The sequence below is a fragment of the Poecilia formosa genome, unplaced genomic scaffold (assembly GCF_000485575.1).
Source record: "Poecilia formosa unplaced genomic scaffold, Poecilia_formosa-5.1.2 Scaffold1, whole genome shotgun sequence".
Lineage (NCBI taxonomy): Eukaryota > Metazoa > Chordata > Actinopteri > Cyprinodontiformes > Poeciliidae > Poecilia > Poecilia formosa.
In genome coordinates this window covers 3,711,886-3,731,953 of record NW_006799940.1, presented here as the reverse complement: position 1 = coordinate 3,731,953, position 20,068 = coordinate 3,711,886, and the positions used below count along the sequence as shown (strand labels likewise).

At 38.5% G+C, this 20,068-nt stretch overlaps 1 protein-coding gene across 1 annotated transcript in view; it reads left to right on the top strand.

Moving 5' to 3' along the window:
• The window catches only part of kcnk3a (potassium channel, subfamily K, member 3a), a 36,317-nt gene extending 24,586 nt beyond the window's left edge, over positions 1 to 11,731 (top strand). The window contains exon 2 of the mRNA XM_007545752.2: positions 9,859 to 11,731. Within this exon, the coding sequence (XP_007545814.1) occupies positions 9,859 to 10,778 (920 nt within the window). The 3' untranslated portion in view covers positions 10,779 to 11,731. The remainder of the gene's footprint in view (positions 1 to 9,858) is intronic.
• The last annotated feature ends 8,337 nt before the right edge of the window (positions 11,732 to 20,068 follow it).

Sequence of the window (20,068 nt, the reverse complement as noted above, 5' to 3'; positions counted from 1 at the left end):
TGGAAAACTGTGGCCTGCCAAGGTTTCCTCTCATATCCCCTAAAAAGGAACCTAAAGTTGTGCGTCTGGAAGTGGTCCCTGATGGATTTCTTTTTTATTTTTTTAACACAAAAGTAAAACATTGACAGATATTTCACGGCTCTTAGATCCAACGCCTGACCGTTTGGATCTGAAGGCTTGTGACGCTGCAGAGTTTGGGTCTCAGCTGTGTGCCGGATGAGAGGACATGCTCCCAGGCCCGATTTGAAGCCCGCACCAGGATAACCGAGTTAAACCGAACCCAGACGCTTTACCAATGTGCCGTCTCCTCTGGTGTTACATCAGATTGCTTTTGATAAATACATGCTACATCACCCTTGTGCGCTCTCTCGCTCTCTCTCTCTCGCTCTGTTTCTCTCTCTCTGTTTCTGGACAGATTTGTTGTTAGCTGCTGAAGCATGTAATGAAGGGCTGATTGGAGAGTCTACTCTAACCCTTTCAACCCGCCAACAGCATCAGCTGAATCACCTAGAAGGCGACAAGTCATCATTAGAATGAATAATAAAATCTGTGGAATCATTTCCAGCCAAGACACGCTTGATACCTTATGTGCTCTTTGACCGACTTACAGTAAATGGCAATGACTCGTCAAATATTTTCCATTTTGTAGTTACTCTGAATCGACTCTGGCTTGATCTTTGAACACTTGAGAAAAGTTGGTTAAAATCTCCAACATACGGGTACATAATTATGTATTCTGATGAGCACACATTACTGTACTGTTTTGGTCTGAGGTGATAAGTTCATCTCAAATTGTGGTTTTATTACCTGCAAGTGGAAGAGAATCATGATTAACATAAATAAAAAGGCTTAAATAATATGTTTCATTTAGTGATGGGGTTGCAGAAATAAATGAACTTTTCTATAATGGTCAAATTTATTGAGATGCTTCTGTTAATGGAAGTATGACTAATAGCAGAACTCTCCTGTTTCTTCTTTACCCTTTCATGCATGAATTATGATCATTTGTGTCAGGATTTTTTTATTATTTTTTTTTATTTTCTTAAGGCATAAAAAAGTAGGGGAAAAAATGTTTTATTTAATTTTTTTTAGGTGATCAATTGTAATTTTCTCCAAGTACAAAGTTGTTATTTGAAAAATACATCAGTAATATTGTTCTCTAGGAGTTATCTGATGTCACAATATTTTTTTTTACCTGCAAGAGTCGTCTACAGTAGAAGGAGGAACCGGGTCGGTCGGCATGCTTTTTTGTCTGTCGGCCATATTGGATTTAACAAAAATAATTTCTTGCATTTGCAGTTGATGGCCAGTAGTTGATGGTGTATTTTATGATGCATTTAGTGTCCACTTCAGTGGTCTGTGTGCATTTATAACATAAAAAAATCCACAAGAAGCACAAGAAAATGGCTTTTAGATAGTGACCGCTAAGCATGAAAGGGTTAAAGAGAGGTATGCAGGGTTTCTACGTCAACCTACTGGTTGTCGTTCATCACCTGTCTCTACTTTTCACTATAGAGAGAGGGGGAGCCATAATGATATTTTATTTTAAACCTAGAAGTTTGAAAGGTGCACACTTTTACTAAATAACCAAAACATGACTGGCTAAGCCTGACAAAAGACTTACTTTGGCGCCACAGACTGGAATAGGGAGAACTATTTTCTTAGGGTTTGGGGTCAGCTTCAGTTCAGGTATCTATGCGTTTTGTTCACGAGTGATGGTAGGCTTTAGTGGGAGATGGATTGGAGAAGAAGACCAAGATAAAAAGCAAAGTTCTCAATTATGGGTCCTTACAACCCTCACTGAAATAACAATATCCTCAATACAAGTGGCTGAAATGAGTGACTTCAAAGTTTGCTGCAAAACATGATGAAAATATTTGGCCTTTTGAGTAATAGGTGCTAAAAATGACTTCTAAAATGTGGCATGGCGGTACAGTTTTCTTCTCTGGCACTGCTTTAGCTCAACATTATTTTGTTGGGATTCAGTAGTTAAATCCTCATCAGCAAAAATAGAAAATTTTAGATGGGTCCAATTCCCCGTGAAAACAATAGCAGGATTAAAGGAAAACCCGTGCTGATGGTAAATAGGCTATATTTAGAATTCAGAGTAACTTGCATTTAGGAAACATGATAGCTCTGATTGGAATAATTACTTCCTTCAGGTTGGGCAGTGATTGTGGTCATGACTAAAAGAAACAAAAGTTGATAGAGATCATCCATCACTTCTTTTTTTTTTATTTGGTCTTAATTCTTGCTCATTTTGGTTTTGTTTATAATAGCACACAGATTGTCTTCACTGGAAAAGCATTTGTTCTGACACAAGATATGGTGTCAGGGGCCATTTGTAGTTTTGTGCATAATTACTGATGCGTCACTGCTGGGGAGCGTAAGTAGGAGGGATTTTTTTTATTACAGTCATAATCTTTGTAAATAACTGGCTTTCAGAGGATGTGCAGAAACAGGAGATCATTATTTTTTAAGATTTATGTTTCTTCGATCCTACTCCGGTGAAAGATTCTAAACAACATTTGGCCCCCACAGATCTTTTTTAAGATTGGGAAGGTTGAATTTGTCACAAGGGAAGCATTTTGTTTTGATTTGTGATCTGGATTATTATTTCCATTTTCAGTTTCTGACACAGGCATCCAGATTTATATCTAAAATGTCCTGTTTTTAAAGAAATATTTGTGATAGAATGCACTGTAACATTGTTTCTAGGAGGACGAAAAACATCATAATCCCTAGTAAACATATTCATCCTTCTTGGATGTTTTTCTCCTTGTGTTGATTTTTTAATAAAATCACATTCAATGCAATTTGTCTATTTTGACAATAACATGGAAAAAAGCATCTTATCCAAAGCTAAAGTAGAGTTTAAAAATAATTGTCTCATTATTTTTTAAAAACTTCAGATTTTTTTTTTTTTTGTATATAGATGAGGTGACAGCACTTTTCCACTTTGGTGGACAAAAAATATATTAAGTATAAATAATATATACACTTTGTGACTCAGATGGAAGAGACAACTGTTGCTCTCCACCAGTCAAAGATGAAGATGACTGTCACTGTTGTCGTATAAATTTGCCCAAGGACATATGGGAGAGTTAAATGAAATTAGAATACGGATCAGTCAATCAATCTTTATTTATGGACTCTATGCATACACAGTGAAGGGAACACAAAGCATTTTGCAGAGGGAAAAAAAACAAAAAAAAAACATCATGTGGTTTGGACAACAAGATCAATGCCCAGATCTCAATCCTACTGAGAATTTGTGGCTGGACATGAAAAGAGCTGTCCACGCCCTCAAGCAACCTGATAAGAGCTCTAGCTGTGTTTGGGAAAATAAAAAGAATGGAGAAAAATTGCCCTGCCCTGATGTTCCAGTCTGATTGGGACATATCAGCATAAGTCTCAATGCTGCAGTCGCAGCCAAAGTCACATCAACTACATGCAGACTTCAGGGAGGTGAATATTTATATAGCCGTTTTTAAAAGAGTGACATTGCTTTGCACAGATTTCTTTTTTTTTCCATTTTGTTTTGCCATTGAGGCTAAAAAAAAAAACAAAAAAAAAAAACAACAACAACAAAAGGCCATAAAATGGTAATAAATTCAAAGGGGGTTGATTATTGGGTCTGGTCATAATCATGGCGTCCTATTGATACCGAGACTCTGTTTCGATTAATCTAATAGTGAGCTTCAGATTTTTCTCATTATAATCCTCACTATCAATCAATCAAGTTTATTTCTGTAGCACATTTCAGCAACAAGGCAGTACTTTAAATAAAAAAAACAACACAAAAAATACAAAGTTGTAGAACATACAGTCAACAATTGTCAAGTGCTGTCTTTAAACATCAAAATATTGATTACTGTTTCATTGATTGTGTTTCAAAAACAACTCTAAACAGGTGGGTTTTTAGTTGAGATTTAAAGGTACTCGTTGTTTTGCAGTTTTCTGTGAGTTTATTCCAGATCTGTGATGCATAGAAGCTGAGTGCTGCTTCTCCACTATATGTGTTGGAAATGTGAATTTGGATTCTCATCAGTCAAATCTATTTATTGTTCTTGTTGTATTTATAGTCGAATTTAGGTGAAATGAAAAGTTCCTAAGCACTTTTTTCATGCAGTCTTAATTATTGCACTGTGTCCAGGCAGCAAATCATTTTGCAACTGTTGACTGAGAAAATCTGAAGGTTATTTTTATTGCTGAATTAAATGTTAGATCATCCATTATTTTTTGTGTTTTCATTGAATTAAAATGTAATATTAAGGATTGTGGATGCTGTGTTTCCAATAAAACCTCAGCCAAGAAGCTGCAGCTTTCACAGAAAGGGACATTACCCAGCAGTTGCCAGAGAGGCCTTCTGGGTCAAAAGCCAAACTGAGGGCAGATGGGAGGACCAGAGCTGTGTCCGAGAGCCTGTGTAAACAATCACAGAGTTTGGGGTGTCTGTGCATGAGAATTAATGGGGACCAGCGGCTCCAAGGAAAAGACGGGGATGAGACACAGTTCGTGGGAAAACACTGCATCGGCGCAATCTTTTACCATAACTTCTTTGGGTGTCATTAGCAGACATGCCTGCTGCTACACACAAGTGGACAGAAGTTTTACAATTCACAGAGTCTTGTTTATGATATTTCTGGCCAGGCACAGCTGGAGATGAAAGTGAGCGGGGAGGGAGGCCTGCTGCGGGAGCAGAGTGGACTGCTGTGCGAAGACAGGCTGTACCAATCAGGGGACATGATCAGTGTTTACTCGCATGGGTAACCAGAACATTCCCCAATCTGCTCAGCATTTTAGGGAGGCCGTAAACGCTGATAATGGTGACGTCGCACCGGGTCGCCTCCTCGGGCCACCTGTATGTGGAAGAACTAGGCTGGCCATATAAGGCTGGATGTGTATAACACCTCTGAACTCACTTCAGCCTTGCAGAAGGAATGTGTTTACAGAGCCTTGATATGATATCCTCTTAGTAAAGCTGTCATATATATCATCTTCAGTTTGTTTGTGCTCTAGCAGGTGTGACGTGTGCAGGTGATTCGTCTACATACCTCCCTTAGCTTTTTGTGTTTATTTTTGAATTAGTAATTCTGAAAAAAAAAAAAAAACGTAAAAGTACCACTAAAAGATTCTGTGCCAGAAGTCATACTTAAAGTTGAACCAGTCCCTCATGGGTTTTTTCTTTTTCTCAGAAGTTAACTTGATGGGTTTTCCGAGTGCAGATCTTAATTCTAACCCAGCTAAAGGATCAATGCTGTTTGTTTGTTTTTTTTTTTTTCTGGTGTTTTCTTTTTCCTTTTACAATTTAAAATGTAACTGAATAAAATACTTAATCAAAATAAAAGTAAAAGTAAGGCTTTTTAAAACCCCTTCAAAAAGTACACAGTATAGACAAATTGTAATCAATTACAGCAATGCGAGTAAATGCAACTACTTACTTTCCATCTCCTGTATGTCAGTGCCTGACTAATCAGAATATGTATTTTTTTTTACACACTTAGGTGCTTCTATTTTCTACTTTATCCATACACGTAGCCTACGGTATAGTAAAATATTGATATTTTTTATTTATTTGGGTTTTGACTGTTTTTGACAGAGAATGAGAGACGCATAATGCAACAACCTAATGATGGTTTTTGTCGTATCAAAATGACAAACATTTTGTGAAGGTGCTATTTTCACAATGAAAACTTGCAGCTTCAGTTTCAAGTTAAAGGTTATTCTACAAAGAATGTTTTCATTTGGACTAATCACAAATTAACAATGTCCATTTTTGCTGAGTGTTAGTGGCTGCGGGAAGGTTAAAGGAGTGCGAAAACTTTTGCACAGTGCAAAGACAAAATAAGGAGCTACGTTTGTGTGAGATCTTGCAGGACACACACAAGAACACACAGCCGAGTGTATTATGTAGCATGACTCTGCCTGCTCTCCAGGCTGCAGAGATGTCTGAGGATATTATCCGTCAAGCCCAGTGTCATCAGCGCTGTCAGCACCACTGCTGTTTAGGTCTCTGCGTCATCTTGTTCCTTGTGCTCCTTGCCTTGTTTTACATGCGCGCAAAATGGCTTATCTCAAAATTTTCTCTCTACATCACGTTAACAAACTAATACAATTATAAACATACAAGATGATGCTTCTTCTACTTGAGAATCTCTCCCCAATGAGCCACATTTCCAGTCTTTTCTTGGCGAGAACAAATTGTTCTTGGTAATCAATGGAAATTTAATTGAGTGACAGCGAGCCTGAGCCCTCAGAGCTACATTATGCTGCTCTTTGATCTATTTTCAAAGACCGTTTCTCACCCACCCCCCTATGGCCAATTAATCAGCGCAATGAAGACGTCGGATGCTGTGTGTTTAGTTCTTTAGAGGCAGACGCCCTGGGGAACCAAGTTTATACAGTGAGCTGTCATCTAAGCAGACAAACAAGCAATCACAGCTCTAAAAGATGAAATATGGAAAAAAAAAAAAATCTGGATCAGTAATTGTAGTTTTGCTGCCATAAATGAGTGAATTCAGATGATATGGGGCGTTTAATTTGCAAAATCAGACTGAGTAATCAGAGACTGAATGATGTGCACCCATTTTTGATTAAAAACTGAAATGAAAGGAGTGGGTAAAATGACTTGCACGCTTGGTTTGAGGCCTTAAAAATAAATAAGAATCCTCTCAGGCTGATGGTATTTTCAGATTGGCTCATATTTAGTAAAATGATGAAAAGATTTATTTGATTTAGAATCAGAAAGACACATTAGGTCATCTGACTGGTGGAGGCAGCTGGCAGAAACTGAAACCCAAAGTGCTTTAAAAAATGGTAAATGGATTGTACTCGTGTAGCATTTTATCTAGCTGGAGGACTTCAAAGTGCTTCACATTACATTCAGTCATTCACACATTCACACATTGATGGTGATAAGCTACATTGAAGCCACAGCTGCCCTGACAGAAGCAAGGACGCCACGCAATCGCTGCATTTCTGACCAACACTAGCAGGAGAGACGAGTGAAGTGCCATTCCCAAATACAAGGCCAAGTACAGAAGGATAAACTTCTACCATCTGATGATCTAATGTTTTCTTTCGGATAATAGCTACATATTTACTCTCAGTTTACAAATCTTTGATTCTAGTTGAGTTTGACTGTATTGAACGTCGTGTAATGAAAGGATAAACAAAGTTATATACACAGAAAATAAATTTAGAACAAAAGCAAAAGAAGAACAGTGGTAAAGTATATTTACATGTTTAAAGAAGTGGGAGGAAGTAAAAACTCATTTTTACAGTCACCCCTCTTCCTTCTCAGTTGGTATTTTCTATATCCGCATCAATGGCTGGTACGATGGGTAATGTTTGTATACGTCATTATGAACAAGCGTAGATATTTTCTTATGTTAAAATTCAATAAATAAAACCATAACAGCAGTAGTATTAATATCACTTACTGATATTGGCCCACATGTTCATACTGGTGCGTCCCTACTAATAATTAAAGCGCGTCTAAAGGGAAAAACAGGTCCAACCCAGTAATAGTAAGTACATATGCAATCATCAAGCCCTTGTAGTGACACGATTGCACATATTAAGCGTTAATATTTAATCTTCTACCAGGAGGACAGGGAGTTCTCCAGGAGGTAGTAACACAATATTAGAGAGGTTTTTGTTTTTTTTTCTAAGGAGTGAATGGTACTCTTGCCAACACAGGAGTCATGGTCTGTCTCATGATAACATTCTCATAACCTGAGAAAGCGGGATGACTGTCATGCGGGACCTCTTTACTCCCTCACACCATGCTATGAGTGTGCGGCTTGTCGCCTCAAGCGCCAGCATTTGCTGCTGATGAGCCCCGCTGTCACTCTGGTGATCCCTGCGTCTCAGTAAGCCGCTCCCCACTGCAAAGAGCTTGTGACAGCCCTGCAGCCTCGTCTGTGGCTCACCTGAACAAACTGTCCTGCTGACTTGCTTAATGAGCGCTGCAACATTTTTGGTAGAGCACAAAAATCTCAAAGCGAAACAAGCCGTCATGTTAAATTCATATTCTGCCGAGAACTTATTTTCCCACAGCTGAACATGTTAGGTCTCTGTTCTCATCTACTGTAGTTGTTTCAGCAGATGTGTTAAATGGTGCAGTGATGGAGGAAGTGAGCTGGGATGCCTTCACAAAAGGAAGGCAATAATGAAAATAACTATAAAGAGAGTGAAATTCATTTAAAAATAAGTCTTATTCACAGATCTGAGTTGTCACCTCAGGGAACAGACTGACCAGATTAAAGATTAATGCTTTGTAGATTAGCTAGTCTAGACAAAAGCTGTATGACTGGCATACAGAATCGAACTGAACTGATTTTGCAAGTATGATTTGAATATGTCTGAATGCAATTGACTGATTAAATCCAGCTTGGATTGTTGATCCTTGAAATGGAGAGTTGTTGTAATTTGGTTCTATATAAAATAAATAAATTGCTAATCTTTCTCACAGGGGCTTCAATATGGGATTCAATATGTTCTCCCGAAAGATAAAATAACTCAAATCGCATCATTAACTGTGGCTCCTGCTTTTTCTGAATGAAGGGGGGAATGTTTAAACAGATTTGGCACCAGAAGGAAAGATGGTGGGACGAAACAGATTGGTGTTCCAATAAAACCAGAGCTTCGAGAATTAAATCAACCCTCAGGTAATTACATTTGGACTCTCGATCAACCTCTTTGACTTGCGCAACCTGTGGTTATCAGGGGGATTATCTCTGTTTCTGTTTGCACCAGCTCCACATGTCAGGAGGATGGGCAAGGGAGTCAAAGACCTTGAATGTGACGTATATTCAAATATACAATCAGGTGCAAAAAAAGTACTTAAAGAATCTGTCTATTGCATCCATAACTAACACCATCACATACCACCAAATTAGTCATAAAGTGGCTAAAAGACGTCAAAGTTAAGTGGAAAATGTAGGTGTAAAGGATTCATTTACATGAGTTCTTTCAAGTGAAATGGGAAAAATCTCCAGTAAACTTTATGAGAAGCTTGTTGAAGGACACCAAAGAAGTCATACAGATTGTACATAAACTCCTGCATTTAAAGAATTTTAAGCCAAAAATTAGAAGTCTCATTAAAATATCTACTATTATTGTGGCACTTCACAAATTAAAATAATTTTGACAAACTTGAACTAAAACAAGAGTGGTTGAGTGTGATCTAATGTGACTGTGAGGAAAGAAAGGTAGTGTGTGTTTTTTGCAGTGTATATAAATATCTAGTTTCTCTGGGAGCTAAATTTAAAGAAAATTCTCCCCAAAACTTTGATGTGCAACCCTCTTAAAAACTGACTTCCCTGAGAATTTCTTGCTCTGGGCTCTTTCGCTGTTCAAAGTGTACCGCTGCCTTTCTGCTGGCTGTTTTATGACTTAAAAATTCCGAGTAATACAAGACAAAGAGATTTTTTTTCTCTCTTTCAGATGTACAAATACAGATGGGTATTTACAACCTAGCCTTTGGTGTCCTGTTTATTTGATCTGGAACAATGTTGAGCTCTAATTAGGTGCAAATGCACTCATTAGCCAAAGCCACTCTGCAGAGACCAATTGTCAATGAATTATTCAAGACCTCTCTCCCATACACGACATCAATACTTGGCTCTTCCTGCCTCCACACTCCTGTGCATTCTCATCTCCAATTGCATTCTGCCACTGTGAAATGAAGAGTGTTTGAATTTATCTGAAGAGCCACTCAGAGAATACAAATCATCTGTCTCTTTCAAGTCCAGGTTTCAGCCCTCTCTTGTTAGACCCCTGTCATCTGCAGAGTAGTTTTCATTAGTTTCACCCCAGTAACCCTGCTTCTTTCTCCCATTTCTCCCACAGGATACGGCCATGCAGCCCCAAGCACACATGGAGGGAAAGTCTTCTGCATGCTCTACGCCCTCCTAGGTATCCCTCTCACTTTGGTCATGTTCCAGAGCGTTGGTGAGCGGATTAACACCTTTGTCAGATACCTGCTCCATCGCCTAAAGAAGTGCCTTGGAATGAGGCGCACCGAAGTCTCTTTGGCCAACATGGTGACCATTGGTTTCATATCCTGCATGAGCACGCTGTGCGTGGGGGCGATGGCCTTCTCTCACTTTGAGGAGTGGAGCTTCTTTCATGCGTACTACTACTGCTTTATCACGCTCACCACCATTGGTTTTGGGGACTACGTGGCACTGCAGAATAAGGATGCCCTGCAGACCAAGCCGGAGTACGTGGCCTTCAGCTTTATCTACATCTTGACGGGTCTGGCGGTGATTGGAGCCTTCCTCAACTTAGCAGTACTGAGATTCATGACAATGAATGCTGAGGATGAGAAAAGGGACGCCGAGCAGAGGGCTCTTCTTGCCCATAACGGCCAGGTGGGTGGGCACATTAACTGCTCCGTAGACCCCGTCTCCCCCTCCTCCACGCCGCCTGGATGTGGCGGTGGAAGCGCAATCGGAGGGAGCAGCGGAGGGGCTGCGAGCCGCGGCTTACGTAACGTTTACGCCGAGGTTCTCCACTTCCAGTCCATGTGTTCCTGCCTTTGGTACAAGAGCAGAGAGAAGCTGCAGTACTCCATCCCCATGATCATCCCACGTGACCTCTCCACATCAGATACCTACATGGAGCAGGGGGAGGCTTTCTCCAACCCTCTGCACTCGAACGGCTGCGTGTGCAGCTTGCACCATCACTCAGGCATCAGCTCGGTGTCCACAGGTTTGCACAGCATCAACACCTACAGGAGACTGAATAAACGCAGAAGCTCTATCTAAGCAGCTGGAAAACTTTGTTTCACAGTCTATTTGCGTGCATCACCATGTGAGGTATTCCAGCTGGAGCAGAAATACAGTGGACATCGAAGGAACAAAACGCCGACGTTACAGAGCTCTAACTCCACCAATCTGGGTTTTGCTTTGGAATTAAATAATTTGGTGGTTTGGACTCGAGACGTGATTCTTCCATTGATGGAGTGTGACTCTTCTAGTATTAAGAGTCACACTAAAGCTAATGGATAAGTGGCGTTTACTACACGTCTTCTGACACTGTTGCACATCTGCAATATCTTAACTCTGAAATGAGCATTTTGTTTGTCAGTAAGTATAGATTTCTAAATCTTAATCTGAAAGAGAAGGAAAAGCACAGAGATATGTATTAAGAGGAGAATTTTATAAAGTAAAATAATTTCTCAAAAGAAAACTTGTTAGTAAGGAACTCACTTGATGAGCCAGAGTAAAATGTGTGTATATATTTGGACACTTCACATAAAACTTATTTTTTTCAGTGAGAGCTTCAAAAAAAAAAAAAAAAAAAAAAAGAAAACCAAACAAACATGTTTTTTCCTGTGTTTATGCTTGCACAGCGCAGGTTCAAACAAACCTCCTGGTCTCCTTAAGATTATTTTTTTCTTCCATGAGAAAACATTAGATCAAATGATATATCTCACTGGTTTAAGATAGCTGTCATAAACACTGCCTTGCAAAAGTATATTGAACTTCTTCATGCTTGTCACATCAGAACCATAAATTTCAAAGCATATTATTGGGATAATATGACAAACGAAAAGTTGCTTGCAAATGTGAATGCGGCATTCAAAAATTTTGTGAGTAAAAGCCTTAAAAAGTTTGCTGGGAATTTTTATTTAATCTCAATTAGTCGATTTAAACGACCTCGTTTTGCCATGACTTAATCTGCAAATTTTTATCTGAAACTTTTGACTACTCTTTTTCCAAAACATTTCACCCTCAGTCAGGCTGGTGGGGAAAGCATCCTTGGGCATCGGTTTTAATGTCCGCAGATTGATAATCGTAAACTCTTCAAGTGTTGTTCAGGCTTTATGTTTAGGATCCTTGTCATGATGGAATGTAAGGCTCTACCCTTTACAGCCGCTGACAGTTTTTGTTTGCCATCTTATTTTCCTTGTCCACCTTCCCAATAAGCTCCAACCAGCGTTTCTGTCCACAATTATCCCCACAGCAGGATTCTGCCGTTTCATATTTTAATTTGGGGATAGTGTGTACAACGTTTTGCACAGAGGCCAGAAAGTACAATTTTGGTCTCATCAGACTAGAGCACCTTTTTCTGCATGTGCCCTTCATGGTTTATGACAACCTGCAAACACAAGTTGTCTAAGAATGATTTTGTTCTTGCTTCTCTCTCACTAAAGTCAGATTTTTGGATTACATGCCCAGTATTTGTCCTGAGGACAGATTCTTCTAGTTTTCCTGGTTCCTTCTCTGATTGGTAAATTAATCAGTGCTCTGTGAGAGGGTCAAAGCTTGAGATTTAGTTTTATAGCCATACACTTATTTGAATTTCTCTATTGCGTTATTCTTGAGATTTGTGGAGTGATTGATTGTCTTTATTTATTCAGGGGTATCAGCGTAAAGAGGAGTGAATCAAAATCCAAATAAAAGACTTTCAGATATTTAAAAAAAAATAAAAAATAAACTCTGTAATTCAGCAGTTCTTTGTGTTGTGTTACCTCATAAAATCCCAAAAAAATGCATAACATTTTTAGATTATGACATGACAGAAAAGTAAAAGGGTAAAAACACATCTGCAAAGCACCATAAAGACCCGATATTCAATGTTACCGTTGACCACTAGGCTTCCTTTGCCACTTTTCCCCTCAGCTTTGTAAAATTACTATGAATTTAGTTTTTCATCAGTTGTCCTTATGCATTAATCTGAATCATGTACATGTTCTCATCATATGTTTTTGTGTAGCTGGACTATAATCTGAGATCTTAAATCAGAGTATGTAAGCTCACCTGTGTATTGTAGAAAGGCATATCGCATTCACTGCTGCACCTTAGAGAACTGTTTGTGCTTTCAGACACTGGAACTCAGTGTCTGACATATTTGATTCTTTTTAAATGAATCCCACCATGTTCTGTTATGTAAATGATAAGACCTAAGTCATGTTACTTGTCGGGGAAGTGAGAGGCATTTGAATTGATGCTCTGTACTCTGTGCACCTCACAAACAAAGAAACAGCCTCAGATTTTGCACGTCTTGCACTTAAAGGGGCGGTGGGGCATTCTCCGGCCCCACATTCACTTGACTCAACCAACTGAGGTCTTTTATGCAGTGTTCATTTTGTTTCATGGAAGAATTGACATTTGTCTTTATTGTATTTCTGTAGTTTATCGTCACAGCGAGTCATTACGGTTTTCAGCTTTTTTCTTTTCTACTGGAAAGTTCATGACTACAGTAAACCTGTTGGCGTTTTTCAGCAACTCACTACTTGATGAGAAGAGCTGTGTGTGTTACATGTACATGTTTTTGTTTTCTTTTGAGCATAATAAAATATTATTTAATTTAAAATGACAACTGTACTTGAGTGTTGAATACTGAAGTATTAGAATATATGGGTTTTGATTTGTATGAATTCATCAGCGAGGTTGGCAACTCAACATTGGACTATATATTACTTTCCATGAACCAGCACAAAAAAACCAAAACAGGAGTGTTTACTTCATAATAGTTACACTAAAAACCTTCTAAAACATATTTGAAACTGCAATATCCTGAGATATTATAATAATAAGGTATACAAAACAGGATTTTTCTCGTGTAGAAATGTAAAAAGAACTATGAATGCAAAGAAGAAAAAAAATAAATCTGATAGAAATAAACAGAGAAATGCTTTAGTAAAGCTGCAGTAAGCACCTGATTTAAAGGAGCCAACACTTTCACCACATCTCAGGTGTTCAAGCAGTTTGTCCCAAAGCTGAAGAGCAAAGATACCTATCAGATTGAAGAGCTGTCTGATGACCAAAGGGTTCTACATACCATCAATTGCATTTTACATTGTTTTTACAAACAGAGCCAATGCATGGATTTAAGGGCTGATGTAATGTGATCCATACTCTCTGGCAACAGCATTTTGGATGAGCAGCAGCTGCCTGATAGATTTTCTGACCTGTAAGTACAAAAGTATGAGGCAAATCCATTCTGTTCTTCAAAACACCTTCGCTAATCTGATATTTGAATCTGTATGCCACTACCGCTTCCATCATGGCTAACATTTTAGCCACAGTGAAAGGTTATGCAACCAAAGAAAAGATGATTCAGAGTTTATTCGTCCCTGTTATGATACGCATTATGCAACTGTCATGCTGTGCCTTAATTGTTGTAGGAGTTTCCAGTTTCATATTCAGCAAAAAGTGCCCAAATCCTGCACTGAGATCATGAAGACAATCACTGTCTCCTTTGACCTCTGGCTGACAGTTTTCCACATCATCTGTACCTGCGCATCGCTGGTTGTTCTGATTTATATAACAGATAAACTTGCACTTAAAATTGTGGCCTAATGAAACTTTAAATGCTTTCTAGTCACAATTGTAATATTATGAGAGATTTCTGAGGCTTAAGTGCTTCAGTGGGTTTTTGTTGGGGTTTGCTTCGGGTCTCTCATGCACTGCTGCTCTGATGTTAAGGATTTCATGTGAGAAAAAAAAAAAAAAAAACTCCCAGAACAGACATCCTAGACTTAACCAGGCAATGCTTAGGTGAGAATGAATAAGATCAGAGCACACACTAGCAAGCGGTGATCAGGTTTGACACTTAAAGCTGATGAAACGAGCGCCGTGTCATGCATTTTTATTACATCCTTCCTCCTGTTTGCTCTCTTCAAGGACTTCGGTAGAGAGTTAAGATTCAGCACTGAGAGGAATGTAAGGCCAATGCAGGACAGCCAAAAACAGCAGTGCATTGAAAGGAAATACTCACCCCAAAAAGAAAGTAAGTTTAAAACATAAACATTCTTACAAAAGAAAAAAAAAATAAACATTCCGAGAGGAGCAGCAAGATGTTTCGTGTCAGTAATTTTTGCTATGCATATATTAGAAAAACATTCCATTTAAGTTTTTACATCAAGGGCAACACTATTTTTCTGACTGGTAATGAAAATGAAACATTTTTGCCTTCCCTAATGTTTTGCTTCTGTGAGCGCTCTCATTTTTAAAAATTCAAAAGAGGTTACACGTTTGTAAAAATAGAAAAGTTTTTAAAAAAAGATATGCGATTCTGTCAGAGAATTGAATATGTGGAAGATGGAGGAGAAACAGGTAAAAGTCTGTAGAGATTTAAATTTGTCCTGAAGACAAATATTCTTCATCTCAACTCTGCAAAATACAAAAGTGTTTTTTCATCCCTTCATTCTTTATAAAACTTTTTTTTATTATCTTAAATTGGGTACATTTACTAACTGGGGAAAACGGTCTCATTTTAAAAAACCCAGCAATTCCAAGGATTTTTTTTTTTCATTATGATGTACCTTTTTAAATAGGTCAGAATGTTTAAGCATCTAAATAACGGACGACAATCTATATTTGTTGGGTATTTTTCTCGAACCTATATAAAAGACCACAGACAACGTATATGAATTTTATAGACAAAGCTTTTGCAAAAGGAGAACTCTCCATCAACAACCTCATCAGCCGTTCACAGAGAATTCTGATCTCCTTCCACGCGAGCCCCTGTTTTATTGTCAAGCAGAACAGCCAAAAGGGGCAGTCAGGAAGAACAACAAAGGTCGTAAAACTTCTAACCTAAACAAACCAGCCAGGTGTGATATCTGATCTACGGTCTGAGCCCAGTTCAGCTCTAGGTCAAACTAACACAAGAAGAATTTAAGGTCTGGGAAACACAGAGTTAACTGTTTCACATGAAGATGAAACAGACAGTTGCGACCTCCAGGTCAGTTTATACACACATAAGGAAGAGAACACTTTAAACAGAAAATCACAATAATACTGATTAACATTAGACTGAATATGAACTAAAGTGATAACAAAATGATAATACCAAAAATCTCTATCAATATTTGTGATTGAATATCTAAAAATAGATGGCTTAGTTAAGTCATGTTTTCCATCACAAAGTAGTCAACTATATTTTGAACCAAAATGTAAACCTACTCATTGATGAACGTCAATTTACATTCAATTTGCATCTTATAGTGGAACTTTATATATTTTTACATTTAGAAAAGATGGGGAAGTTTCATTATTGTTCTTTTTTTAACTTTAATTATTAGGTCTTTTTTTTTTTTTTTTTACCCAAATAATACAAATACTTTGTTCTATCTGTGGCAGCTTCAGTGATCATGTGGAGTTTTATTTTTGTTTGCTTGTTTCAATCCCAGATGCATTCAGCTGTCAAGCCGCTGCACCATAGAGTTCGCGGTGGAACAATAAGAACCTGCAACGACCACTCCTCTAGGACACTATCAGACCAAACTGTAGGAAACAACGCGAAGAATCCACGGCTCGGTGCGTTTCGGAACATAAACGACATCTGACAGGCCGCAGTTCTTTATGCTCCAATGACCAAGCATTACAAAATGAGCGGAGGAAAAGGAAATCAGTCTGCAGTGATGCTTCTGCTTGTGATGTGTGAACACCACAGAGGGTTAATGACCTGCTGTCTGCTCTCCAGCTGAGACACAATGAGCCTTCTCAGCGGTGACTGATGTGAAGACGTAACCTCAGGCCAAATCGATGATGACTAAACGTTTTTCAGTTTAATTGGACAATAGAGGGAGGATATAAAACCCTCTGTTCTGCGCAAGGCAATACATCACACTCAAATAGTCATTTCTAACAGCTCTATATTAGCAGAAGGAGAATAATCTTCTCTTCTCTTGTCAAAGTGGAAAACATCTGCGACTCTGACTAACCAGCACTCTGTCAAAGCAAGCCATTGATTTTATGAGAAAAGAGTGTTTAAACCCCCAGCATTTTATGAATTGTAGCCATTTATAAGAACATTATAGATTTCTGTGTCAGTCCCCTCAATAGACTTGATTCAAGCGCCCTTATTCCACCCTTCTGTTCTTTCTTTGCTTCACTATTCACTTAATTTTCCTCTAAGATTGACAACTTGTTGAATTAACAGTTTTCCCTCCACCTAATAATCTCTAGATGAGTCCCTTTCAGGGTTAGCAGAGCATACACACAGTAATAATGAACGTAGGGAGGTTGACGGTGGCTCCCAACTGTGGAGTTTCCTCCACCTTTGACTGTCAAGTGTTCAATTCCACTCACTTCTTAGTTTTATTGCACAAGCCAACTTAAATTTTGACAGGAAGGTGAAAGTTCAACTTTTTCTACCAGGTCTTTTATCTTGGGAGTGGAGAATCCCATTAATGGCCCTTTCCTCTCTTGGCTGGTAATCGCATGGAGAGGAAATGTCTTTTTAAGTATTGGAAGCCATTTGTTCTAAATAAAGCAGCAGGAAGTTGTGTATTACTAGCTGACATGTCATAATTGATGTTTAAAGTTTGCTTTTTAGTAAGACATGCGTTGTTTGATGCTTAAAAGTCGGTAATTTATTTTCTCTTTTGAGGTGACGGCAAAGAAACTAATTGTCACTTCAAACTGAAGGTGTCAACCATCAAACATGTCTAATTGCTAACTGTTTGCTGTTATTCGTGTGCATGTTTTTCTCTCTTTCAAACCAATCCCAGCAAGTAGAAGAAGAGGTGAGATATTTAAGGTCCTTTTATTGACCACCTTTATCAACCCAGGGTGACGGTGCGGCTGTTGTTTACTTATTTTGGTCACTGGTGAGACGCAAGATGCACCCTGGAGAAATTCCCACTCTTAGAGGGCAGCACAGGGGATGCAACCATGCATGCATGCACTCAAGCATTTTAGAGACATACATGTTTTTGAGCTTTAGGGGGAAGCTAGAGAGAACACATACAAGCACATGGGTGTCAAACTCAGGCTTGCAGGTCAAATCTGGCTCAGAATAATTACATTTGGCCTACAACATAAATCCAAATGTGGACCACTAACACTACAAACCCCAGAACACTTTGCTGATGCCACCTGTGGCCTGCTCTGTTAACGTTCAGGCAGAAGAAGAGATGCCATGTGACTTGGACTTGTGAGAATGAGAGATCATGACAGTGCAAGAAACTTTTCTTACTGGACTTTCCTTGCAAAAATTATCATCATTATCATTAACAGCAATGTAAAAAAAAAAAAAAACAGTCTCTAATTTGCAGAATTGTACCATATAAATACGGTACAATTTTGGCAACTATACTTGCTGGTATTTTATTGTAAATTAGAGGCATTTTTACAGTGTGATAAAAAAAAAAGATTACCATTGGAATTCAACCTAGAAGATAAGAAATAGTGAGAAAGCAAAAATAAATAACACAGATGTGCCTTTTATTTATTATATAATAAAAGGGTAATTTTATTTATGTTGTATTAAACACATATATTAGCATATATATGTGCTAATAATATTAAGCTTTGCTTGTTTTTTTAGGTTTATACAATTTTCTCAAACATAATTTTTAATTTTGCCCTTCTGCGTATGCGAGTTTGACACCCCTGCTTTAAAGAATCCTCCGCAGGGGTGGTTCTAACAGGATTGGTGCCCTGGGGAAACCAACCCCCAACAAATTAAAATGCATAAAATTATCAGAACTTGTTTTCCCCCAGTAGTAAACAGGCAGCCTGGTCTTCCAGTACTCAGCAGCAAGCAAGGAAAACATATCCCACTGCATATGCATACAGGTAAGAGCAAACTTGTTTAGGACACAACTGACAGATAGTTCTTGGTCACCCTCCCATCTCTGCCGCCCTGGGAAATTGCCCATGTGGCCCATATCAAGAACAGCCGCTGGTACAAGTTTACCCATATGGGGCCTACCTTCGTGAAAGAATATTGTGTTCTTTTTCCTAACAAAAGAGACTAAATAAATAAAAATAAACAGCAAGCATTGTCAAAGTAAATGGCAAATGAATCAACTGGTCACTCTGGTTTGACATACTAAACTCTCCATGTTTAAATAAGCTGTAATAAGTGTTTGAAATTCTGTTGAAAGATAATGGCAGCCAGCAACAAGGCTGCTGTTTGAGGTCTCCTCCATTGTGAAGGTCTAACTTTAGGGTTGTTGCATAACTGTGACCTCTGGCTTTGCTGCTGCTGACTCTGGTACAGTCATCCCTCCCCACCCACCCAAACCACACCATCTTCTATGTAATCATTCTGCTTGTGTGGATTCAAATGTGACCCCAGCTTTGTGGCTAAGCAAGACGTCGGCTGGCACTCGCCGGGATATTCCTCTGATCACGGCTGATTATGCTGTCAGCAGAGACGGGAACAACAGGAGCACAGAATGATCTCAGAGGCACATATTACTAATTTTACAACTTTCTTGGTTAAAAGTACATGTCTGGGTTATGAACTCTGGTCTGGGACTAAAATAGCGCTGATGCTCTATGAGGGAGTTGTACGTCAACGTAGCCACAAGGTCAGAGTCGGCATGCATAATTTTGGCTTAATGTTAATGTTGATGTCACATGTGAAAAGATACATTGTTCCAGGATTTGCCACAAGGAGAATTAGTTAAAAAATACTTTTAAGACACAAATCTGGTGCCACCCACGCAAAAGCAGCGACATCCGGTGATTTTCAGGGTGAGGCACTGACTCCTCTGTGATCGGATGAACAAATATATAAAATCCAAAACGGAATCTTATATTTCAATTTTGACCTTTATTTAGAAAATTGTTTTAAAAGTTTTTCTTTATGCCTTAATAAAGTTCGTACTCATCATCTATACAGTTGCAAGAAAGAAACTTTGCATAATGTGAAATAAGAATCTTTTATTAATTTTGGGCAAGCTTTCCGTTTTTAATTAAAACTGAAAATCACTGATGATATTAGCTTTATTATTATATTATTGTACATACTGTGCATATCCTTCTTACTGTTGCAAAACTTCGTTGTTTGGCTTTATTTCTAGAAGTCGGACTGCTTCAATGGAAATGATCATCAAGGAGGAGATTAATTATGAACATTCTATTACGACTGTAATTTTTGTATTTATCTGATTGTTTTCAGCCTATTCAATGAGTAGAAAAGCCTCTGTTGCCCGTTATACCTATGGGGATCAGCTCAGCACTGCCCCCTATCGGTGCAATGTGGTACTTTATACTAAAAGGACATAATTTTGTCTTCTGACGTTTCTGCAAAAACCTGCACCTAACTTTATGGTTTTATGTCAAATAAATACAAGAAGGAGTAGTAT